At 31.9% G+C, this 10,982-nt stretch overlaps 1 protein-coding gene across 1 annotated transcript; it reads left to right on the plus strand.

Annotated features, from left to right (window-relative positions):
* Positions 1 to 1,979: 1,979 nt before the first annotated feature.
* On the plus strand, positions 1,980 to 10,982 carry LOC111640662 (pre-mRNA-splicing factor SPF27-like). The gene is made up of 7 exons (XM_023386698.1): positions 1,980 to 2,079; positions 2,233 to 2,325; positions 3,921 to 3,991; positions 5,623 to 5,724; positions 5,885 to 5,995; positions 8,384 to 8,464; positions 10,736 to 10,982. The coding sequence occupies exons 1-7, from the start codon at positions 2,005 to 2,007 to the stop codon at positions 10,866 to 10,868; spliced, it is 666 nt and encodes a 221-aa protein (XP_023242466.1). The 5' UTR covers positions 1,980 to 2,004; the 3' UTR covers positions 10,869 to 10,982.

A 10,982-nucleotide genomic window follows, 5' to 3' on the forward strand; every position in this document is an offset into this window, starting at 1 on the left:
TGGATTGATTGCGAAATGTTAAATAATACTAATCACGCCATTTTTTTTACGTTTATCTTTCAAAAGAAAGACTTAATTTTTTTTAAATATAATATTCTAAATTCCCAGTGTCTAACTATGCACCCATCTGTGAAGTAAAGAAAGGATATTAGTGTATGTGGGGGCCCTCTTTAAAGCTTAATAACTCCTATGTCTTTTGTCGAAAATTTTTAAAATTTTGCAGGGAGGTTTCTGTATTAGAGACATTGATGCTGTCAAATTTTGGTGGTTAAAGGTGGACGGAGTGGAGAGATATAGGAGATTGTTTAACGTATCTCGAGTAGGATCGGATTAAATAATTTGAAATTTTGCATGCGAACAATTTAGACTTTTAGGGCCTCGGGCATATATTTATATGCCCGAAGCCCTAAAAGCCTAAAAGCCCAAGTGTAATTATCTCAACTGATAACAATACGGTTTGATTACAATAGGCGAATTATTTTTAACTAATTTTATATAGTGTTTTGGACAGATTGATTATGATAACTATAACATTTAACATAATACATTTAACATATAACATAATTGATAACATTATCAGTTATTATAATAACCAGATTCTACCGTATGTACAGTACAGTCGATCCCCCTATAACACGGTGGATACGTTCCGGTTTTTATGAATCCATTTTCTACGAGTCCAGCCAATCACAGCCCGACACGTATGCAGTTTACGGACTACGACTGTTTGAAAGGTTTTTTCCATAAAATTAATAGATTTTAGACTAATTCGACTCAACATTTCCAAAACACGTATAATGTTTTGGGAACAATCCATATAAACTATGCTATAAATAGATAATTGTAGGATTACTTACCGAGCGTGCACCGTTCGACTACGCCATTGCTTAAGCTTGTTTTCGTCGTGGAGTTTGTCATCGAATGGCGTTCGCGTGCTTCCTGATAAAATATTTTTTTTTTTTTTTTTTTTTTTTTTGCGAAAAATTCGCTGAAAACTTTGGAGACATCATTAATATAAATATAAATTTTATGGACGTTAAATAATAAATGGTTTTTAGTAGATCCGCTGCTCGTTTNTTAGAAATAGTAACCGCTATTGGTCTAGGTTTGACCAATCCTGTCGCGACACGAGTCGGCGATGACGTTTTACCGAATTATACGAGTTTTTTAGCGTGTTTGTACGAATACTGTCGCAATATTTTCGCCGTGATATAGGAATCCGAACTATAAGAACCCGTGTTATAGGGGGGTCGACTGTATACTTTTACATTCTATTTTTCTCTTGTTATAAATCAGTTTACAAAGATTTTTATTAGCAAATTTTCTTTTTTATAGGTTTTGGAATCATCTGTTATAGGTTGTGTTCATTACATCGTTTCACATCAGCTCATAGCAACATTAATTAACAAAAACTTTTTGGGCCCGCCAGTGGCTAAGCGGTCTTCGTACCTTGAATACTAGGAGTTCGATCGTGGGTTCGCGCCTCGCTCGGACGGGTTGGCCACGTGGAATTTTCCCGATTTTCTCCACGTCTGTAACGTCTAAATAGTGGCTAGTTTTCCTTAAAAGACCTCCCGGAAGGCATCGCCCAAATGTTGAGTTGCCATAACTTAACAAACAACAACAAAAACTTCCTGAGTTTTCCGATCTGATCGAATTCGAACCCGGGTCCCCGAGAAGTAAAGCTATCAACCTTAACTACACGGCCATCCGATTGTTATACAGACACTATGGGGCAAGTAAGTAAGCCAATGACGTAGTTCGTTTCATATAAAATGAACTACGTCATTGGCTTACTTATTTATCTGCCTGACATGAAAACGCGCCATAGTGCATTATTAATACTTCATATTTTGGAATACTTTCAAAAGTTTTTATTTATTAATAGTGTTTATAACGTATTAAAATTTGTGATAAGTTTAAAATTGAGAAATTAATATTTTTAAAAAAATTTATTATTTTTTGTAAATTAACCTGAGCTGGCAACACTTATTAAAATTAACAATGGCGGGAGAAGTTGTCGTGGATGCTTTACCGTACATCGACCAAGGTTACGATGAACCTGGTGTGCGAGAGGCTGTAAGTTTTAAATAATAAATCGAATATTTAATAAATAAATGAAGACATTAGACATTTTTTTTTCTGAAAGAAAGTTTTTTCTAAACATTTAAATTTGATGATGGTAATTAGAGATATATTAAATAAATAGCCTTATTTTATGACTGTTTATAGGTTCTTGCAATGGTGGAGGAAGAAACAAGAAGATACAGACCAACGAAAAATTATTTAGAACATTTACCAGGTTTAAATATGCATTCCTTTGAGGTAAGGGTAAGATGTGAACTCTGAATGAGAGGTTTTCCATCCCAGAGTTATAGACCCCTCCTGTACGAGCAAAAAAGTCAATGGAACCATACCTGTACGTGCAACCCTTCGCAAGATATTTGCTTCTGAAGGTCAGTTTTTACGCACGAACCTTTACGCTGCTTATTCTCTGTTCTTTGGCATTGTTCGAGGCGAGTGTAGCAAGTCTTGAGTGGTGTTCTGCATGGGGGCGAGCCCCATACTCTCTAAAACTGTAAAGTTTCGAGTACCCTAAGTCGAGTGGGATACTCAAAGTCAACGTAGTCGTGTGGGCTAAATAGTTAAATGCGATAATCTTGGTGGTGTGACGTGACTCCCGATTGACTGGAAGTAGGCTGATTTCGGGGGGCTGTATCTTGGAAAGGGTCGAGTGTAGAGGTGTGGTTTCTTTGACTCTTTTGCTTCTACGGGTATGGTCTATAACTGTGATAAGGTTTAACCTGTCTCATTTAGAAGTATAATTGTACAGAGGTGAGAATTAATATTTATTGCAAGAAAATGATTGACTGTTATCTTTGTCCGAGACCTAGAGATTTGAGTCGTGCAGAAATGGTGACTTTTTGCATAGGGCTGATGATTTCCTGCTACAGTCAGGATCTGTGTTAATGAAGGAAGATCCAATCTTTTCAGTGCTGAGAAAAGTAAAAAAAGTTGTAGTTATGCTGGGTGTAACATCAACATTGTGTGGACTCAGATCCGCTGGCCAATGTAGCATGTCCCAGATTATTCTTTACGTAAAAATGCATAAATCTGCCTGACTGCTTTGTTCCTTAGTGAATCAGTGTTCCTACTAACATATTTCCTAGAAAAAACACTTGCTAAGAAAATTGCTACTTTTGCACCTTGCTCCAGTCTTGTCATATTTTTTTCTCTTGGAGCAAAGTTCTTTATAATTAGCAGTGTTGGGGCTAGACCTTCAAATTGTAACGTACCGCGTGACGCAAAAGGTGGAGTTACACAAGTTAGGGTTCGAGTACCAGGCCTGGACTTTATGGGAACCAAAAACACATATAAGTATAAATTCACAATAAATATTTATTCAATTGATCAGCAGTGAAATAAATAACAAACAATGATTAATTATAACAAATGTTAGTATATATTTCAAATATTCGAAAATCCAAACAACAAAATAAATAAATAAATTCTACTATTAGATATAATCAAAATAAGTAAAGTCAAATCAATTCAATTCAAATCTCTGCCAAAAAAGAATACCCAAGGTATACGGTTCCTACACTGATCGCTGTCGGGAGCTACGCCACACGGCTGAATGTACGTATCGCCTTTTATCCTGTTCTCTGCGTGTAGCTCCGCACTGCCCTGTTTACATTTGTTCACGTCACGGGATCAGTCACCGATACAAATCAGTATCATTTGCCATTTCCCTTTTTGAATTTTTGCACAATGAGGGTTTAGGAGTCTAGGGGTGAGGGACAAAGTTCAATCTTATATATGTAAATATTGTTTTTTTTTTTTTATTTAAAAGTAAGATATTTTTTAAAACACTTTTATAAAATTTCTTTATTTAATTAACATTTACTGTTTTATTTCAGACTGAAATTATTAGAAATGAATTTGAACGACTTCAGGCTCGTCAACCGATGGAAATGTTAAGCATGAAACGGTAAAATGATTAAGTTTCTCTTTTAATTAACCTACTCGCTAACCACAATTGTCTTATCTAATATGGTCAATTCATTATGTAACCAACAAATCCATAAATAATTACACTTTAAAGATGATTTTGAGATAGGATATTGAACATTTGAATACCAGATTCTTGAAGAATTTAAATAACAAATCACAAGTTTCCTGACTGAAAACTACTTGATTTATCATGTAATGTGGTTTGAATTCATGCAATTTACATTTGTATTTAAATTGTTTGCAAAGCGTGTTCACATATATTCAAGTAGAATCTTCTTATTGTAGTTATGACTATTGTTATGTAGAATTAATTTGTCGGTAAAAGTTCTTCTCTCACCTTCCAGTGGAGATTAAAGATGTTGAAATCCACCGATTTCTTTCGGATCTCAACAACTTCAGATATGGTCCATAATTCAAGTCGAAAGCCTAAAATTTTAAATAGAAGACTTACAGAATAAGTTGTTGTATTAATTTAGAGCAAAATACACCAAGTTTTATCTCAGTCAGCTATTTTGGTGTAATCTGAGTATCATTGGTGATATAGCAGACGTTCTACCTAATTTGTCTTCTTATCAAACTTGAAACAGCATATCTGTTGTCACTTCAGTAACTGCAGCAGTGATTTGAATTTTGGGTTTAGCAAGATATGCAGGCATTGGTGGAATAAACATTAGATCTTTAAAGAAACCTGAGAATAAACAAATCAGGAAATATTAAATTTGGAAAATGAGGTGACAATGCTGACTTCCTTGCTTGACCAATCCACCAACCTTGAAAACATTTGAGGAAATCCCAGAGATCTGTACAGTTGTGAGGTATTATATTATCTTTGTAAAGTTGCATATGTCCTATGTCATCATTTTACTTGAGGAATTTTTTAGCATATCCAGATACATAATACCGTTGATGGTTTCCTTATAGAAAAAGGATCGTGCACTTTATCTTTGCTAAGAGCACGAAACACTAGACTGTTACAAACATATACCATAGTTTTTTGTAGAATTTTAATGTCGAAATCTTATAGTTGTGATTGTTCACTTTACAAGAGACAAAATATTAACTTATTACTGAAAATAATGCTCAGGAATATCTCATCTTCCTCAATCCAATGAGACATTTCTGCACTATGTAAGGCAAACTTGATGTGTTTTATTATAAATTAACACCTCAACTAATTCTGTAAGTCTTCCGATTAAAATTCTATGTGCTTCCAAAGTTGTAAAGTCTTTTTTGGATCACACTGTATTTTTAAAATGTGTTTTTGTTCTGAATTTTTATTGTTACGATATTCATTATCTTAGCGTAATTTCAGAAAACTTGGTAGTAACATCTGTGAATTTTCTTTTTTAGCTTTTGCGCAACTCATTTAATAAAACCTATCTGTTATACATGATTTTAATACATCGAATGAATTGTTTTAAACTAAGATTAGTCAAAAGAGATTGGCTAGTTGTTGTTTTTGATTATTTTTCTTAAATTTTAGGATGCTTAAACGTCTGATAAAACATTACAATTTTTATTTTGTTTCATAAAAGCCAATAAATTATTCTGATAATTATTATTTAGAAGTACTTCATAATTTATTTAATAAAAAATTTCATTTATTAGATACGAATTACCTCAGCCACCATCTGGTAAAATGACAGACATAGCTGCTTGGACAGAATGTGTAGATAATTCAATGGCACAATTAGAACACCAGGCGACTAGGTAAAATTTATTTAATATATTTTTGTTGTTATTTTAAGATTGTGGTTATAGAATAAGTACAATAAATTCATACGTTTACTTTGTTAAAGCATTTTAATGTGTATATTTTGGATTTTTGTGTGTTGATATTTATATATTTAATTATTTTTTTTTAAATTAGAATTGCAAACTTGGAACTGATGTCTAAATATGGATGCGAAGCATGGAAAATGTACAATTCAATTTTAGTAAAAATGTTGCAACAGACTCAAAAACAATTACAAGAATTAAGGTAAGAGAATATATTATCTAATTTGAAAACTAATGATAATATTAATAAGGATTTTGTAAAATTGCTACTAATATATTCTTCAATTCCAAGATGAATTTAACATAATTTTTTCATGATTTTTAAAGAAACAATTTAGAAAAATGATACAAATGCCATGAAAGACATTGGAAACATCATTTCTGTGCTCTTGTACATATTCAATAACTTTTAAAGCTGTATCATAATGTTGTCTTGAAGACAATTTAAGTGTTAAAAAGTAAATTTTCTTCTGTTAAGTGCTCATTACTAGCAATGCTTATTTTAACTGATGTGACTGATGAATAGTATAGCTAAAGCATCTGTTATTGATATATAACACTTGTAGTTTACTTGCAACGACAGCAGTCGCAACACCTCTACTTCAGACACACAAAAGTGGGTGAAAAGTGTATTATAGAATCAAGAAAATACCATATTATTTATAAATCTTTTTTATAATGAATTGAAATATTGAAATTGCTTGCTTTTATTTTACATTTTATTTAGTTTTCTGACAATTTTTTTTTAGATTCATACAATGGTGCATTTCATTAATCGAAATCTTTTCTTTGTATAGAGATCAATCCAATTGAATACTCATTATTATTAATGTGTAGAAGAAATTGATTTGGAACTTAATTAATCTTTATAGAGGTTCATTGTGTTAATATCAAATAATTTATCAAAATTGATTTTCTATGATGAGTGAGATTATAAATTGGATAAAACAGAAAATACAATATAAATAGAATGATGATTGAAATTCCAATACACTAGCATTATCCTTACACTTTGAAGTTAGATCTTTTGAAACATTTGATTTTATTCATTCATATTTGAATAAAATTATCTCTTAATTCGAGTTCTTAATTATCTCTTCATAATCGAGTCAAATTTCACGTTTTTGAGAATTAATTTCAACATGTAGACAGTTCCAATGTATTAGTTCTCCTTTTCATAAATAATGGATCTAGCTCCAATTATTTCTCTTGTGAAATGATATTCATAATTCATAACAATGAATGCAGAAATAGTGCACACAGATGGAATTATCTGATTACTGCAAAAATCAGCTAATTCTATTGACTGTCATCTATATTTCAGACAGGTATGTAAATAATTATAGTTGAGCTGAGAATGACAATCAAGTATTATTAGTAGAGTGCTTTAAATTTGCTATCCAAGTACCATATAAAAAGACTCTTAGATATCCACTGTATTCAGTATTTTCAGTGTACTTGCTGTTTGATGGTCAGTTTTGTTAAATTGGCAGCCATGTCGAATGATCAGACTTTACTGTGAGAAGGTACTGGCAGCAATGGTTGCAAGAGGAGACACCAGAAAAGTTCTGGTCACTTTAAGCAAACTATCCCAAGAGAAGAGCACTTAATAACAAGACATGTAGACTCTCCCCACCATCCAAAGATGTTGAGAAATGAGTGTCCTCTAGCATGATTGCAAGGCAACTTGCAAAGACAGGACTGCATTTATGGTACCTTTTTTTACAATTGTGTCGTGCCCATCAAGCATAGATGGTTTTGAAATGGCAACACGTCATTTTTAATGACAATTTTTGCTTTGTTTGGGCACAAATAACCATTATATATGAGTATGGAAAAGCACTGGAGAGCATCGGAATCTCAACTTCATTGTTGAGCTCATACTGGTACCATTGACTATCTCCATGGACTATCTCCTGTAATTAGTCTTCATTACTAATGATCAGGGAGATAGTAACTACTAATTGATACATTCACAAGATCTGGAATTGTGTTGCCTTTCACTAACATCTACAGCATAATAAACACCACCCAAACAAATGGATTTTCCAGGAGCATCTCTGTAATGTTGAAACTTTCTTGGTCCAATCAGTCATCAATTTATATAGGCAATAAATTGATAGTATATAGTTGTATAGAACATGTGTGGTGTGGGATATAGCATTTTGCCATCAATGAGTATGCAGATTTTGGAGAGACAATTAGAAAATTTTTGGAAAAATCTATTGCAAGACAGTATAATACATCTCTGCTTACATAGGTGCAAGAGGATGTGCTACACAATTCTAAATATAACACTAAACTGCATTGTTATTCCGAATTAAACAGCATGTTGGTCATGACATTGGTAATTGGTTATCTCCATCCTCATTATCGTTGCATATGTGAAGTTCTGTTTGATTTTAATGCCCGCTTCTGTGTGTGCAAAATTATTTTTGTCAGCGTGGGTATTTGTGTGTATTCCTAGTGCCTTTTTCTTCAAACCTCCAAATCAATGTTATTACTAGAAAGAACATAAAAATTAAATTATATTGTTTTTCTTTACTTATGTATGTTTGATTATTAATAAATAGGTTTTTTTATTTTGCAGAAAAAATATTCAAGAAGTTAATTGGCAGAGAAAAACTACGCAAACAGAAGCAGGAGAAAAACTAAGAAATTTAGAAGCAAGGTATAATTTTGTTCTAATTTATATAATATATTCACTAAGATTTAAATTTATTCAGTAGAATATTACGTTGTAAATATATCTCAAACTAATTTTATCAGAAAGATGACAAATCATTGTAAAATAAAAATTTTTTGTATATTATTCATTTGCTTTTGTGTCCTTAAAGCCAACTCCACCATTCAGTATTTGTCAATAGACAAATAATTGTCTATTTTCCCCTTCGATTTGGCACAATATACCGACAAGGAATGGGAAATGGAAAGCATTGAATATTTGTCAAAGTAAATCATTCACACTACTTTGTATTGGCTATATGGTTGCCAGTATTCAGTGAATACCGAATGTGTGGAGCTGGCTTAATGGATTTGATAACCAGACTCATAATAGTGCAGTTAAAACTCTACATTTTGTACCAGATTTTTGGAGCATTATGCTTACACGTTTATTCATTTCAACCATCTCAGTAACATGTTCAGCAGTTTAATAATTTCATTGTACTATTGACCTGCAATTTTAGACTCCAACATAATTGTATCTCACTTTATGACACTTCACTTTAGAGCATGTTGCCGATATTGCAATTTTCAATTATATTTGCTTTTATTATGACATTTGCCAATGTTTTTGGGGTGTTATTTTTTTCTTACTCTTTTTAAATTTTGCATGACAATGACATTGTCGTAAAAAATACTTGTAAGCTTAATCGCCTCCGTGTCTTTGCCCTTTATTATTTCAATTAAAGTTAGTTAATGTGAAAAGACAGACCTCTGCCTTATTTAAGATGATTTAGTAAGACAATTAAAGCATGAAGATAGTAAACATGATCTTCCTTGTCCTCTATGCTATTTTATATTATTCTAAATATATATAAATGTTTTATTCATTATTTAAATACTTGAAGTTTATCTCCTGATTGCCTTTAATCACCTAACCATAGTGTTTTGCGTTGCATTATTAAGACAAATTAAAAGGTTTCGAGTAAGCAAATATGTCTGAAATTGTTTACATGTCAAAATGTTCACTACGAGCATTGGGTATTACAGTTTGATGCTCATAGAATATGAAATAGTTGACATTTCTAAGAAATTCTATAATATACTAGACATCCTCTTTCCACTACACCATTTAATTTTTCAGTAAAAGCTTGCTTCTACTCAAATATATATATATATTGGTAAGCAAGTGAATGAGACCAAAATAGTTATATATATTAACTAGCTGTTACCCGTGACTTTGCCTGTGCGGATTTTGCAAGAAAACCCCATTTATATTCAGTATTTCAACAACCATAGTAACTGTTATATAACACCTACTGCTGAGAATGATGAGAATTGCCATGAATCAAATGAACTATTTTCAATTTGATTAATTTTCTGGAATGTTTACAATTGTTCTATAATCGAACCAATATCCAATAACAAATTCAAATTTAAAATGGTTCGAACATTTGGTTAAAAAATCGAAATATATAAAAATATTTACAGCAATGTCTGAAATGTTATCAATTTAATACATCTAAGTACTCAACAAAGACTAAATATAGTTGAAAACAAAAAAATTGCATCTAAAATAGTACAGTAGAAGCCATTCTTCAGGTTAAGCCTTAATCCTCTCCCTCTCCCCCACAGGGGAATTTTGAAAAATCCCTTCTTAGTGTGCGTTTTCATGATGTACCCTGTGTACAAAATTTCACCTCTTTAGATTTGGCGATTTGCTCTGGGTGATGATGAATCAATCACTCAGTCAGTCAGGACAAGTAATTTCATACAGTAGAGCGTCGTTTATCCAAAAGCTAATCAACCGAAACGTCAGTTAACCAAAAGCGTTCCAGTCGGACTGTGTCCTGCTGAATCGAACGTTTTTTATACTAGATTAACTTTTAAAGTATAATTTTTTTTGTTTTTATATTTATTTCATTTATACAAAATAAAGAAATAATTTTTAACAACACAATAGCCACGATTATTATTATAAAAATTTTTGTTAGGCTTAACATCGACGAAAATTCACCGCGTGCGACATGCAACGGAGAAAAATTTCAACGTGGGATATATATTAATATACTGTTATTGGGATATACTAATATAATAATTACATGGGATATTAACAATGTATTTTTTCATACATAATCGGTTATCCAAAAAATAAGTTATCCGAACAACCCCAGTCCCCAATTGATTCGAATAAACGACGCTCTACTGTATATTTAGATATATGATGAATAAAATTGTTTTTATTATAATGATAATAAAATAATTTATTTTTATACAGTTGGGTAGGATTAGTAAGTAAAAATTATGAAATCGAACGAGCTTGTGCAGAGTTAGAAGAAGAAATCACCAACGTGGAACAAGAAATTCAAAAGTCAAAATCAAGTCCGACTCCGACTCCCACAATTCAATAATGGTCAGTGTTATTTTTAATTATAAAATTGTAAATCTGAATTTATCAAGATGTGTGTAATAAATATAATAAAAATAAACATTTTTTTACTGCAACATTCCTTCGTAGACATTTT

Source organism: Centruroides sculpturatus, unplaced genomic scaffold (genome assembly GCF_000671375.1).
Source record: "Centruroides sculpturatus isolate CEXI.00-Female unplaced genomic scaffold, Cexi_2.0 scaffold1529, whole genome shotgun sequence".
In the NCBI taxonomy this organism is placed as follows: Eukaryota; Metazoa; Arthropoda; class Arachnida; order Scorpiones; family Buthidae; genus Centruroides; species Centruroides sculpturatus.

What these genes read in the sequence shown, in the direction of transcription:
- LOC111640662 (XM_023386698.1), top strand. Translation starts at nt 2,005, where the DNA reads ATGGCGGGAGAAGTTGTCGTGGATGCTTTACCGTACATCGACCAAGGT. An exon ending in TTAGAACACCAGGCGACTAG is followed by an intron (nt 5,725 to 5,884) that starts GTAAAATTTATT and finishes TTTTTAAATTAG; the next exon opens with AATTGCAAACTTGGAACTGA. An exon ending in CTAAGAAATTTAGAAGCAAG is followed by an intron (nt 8,465 to 10,735) that starts GTATAATTTTGT and finishes ATTTTTATACAG; the next exon opens with TTGGGTAGGATTAGTAAGTA.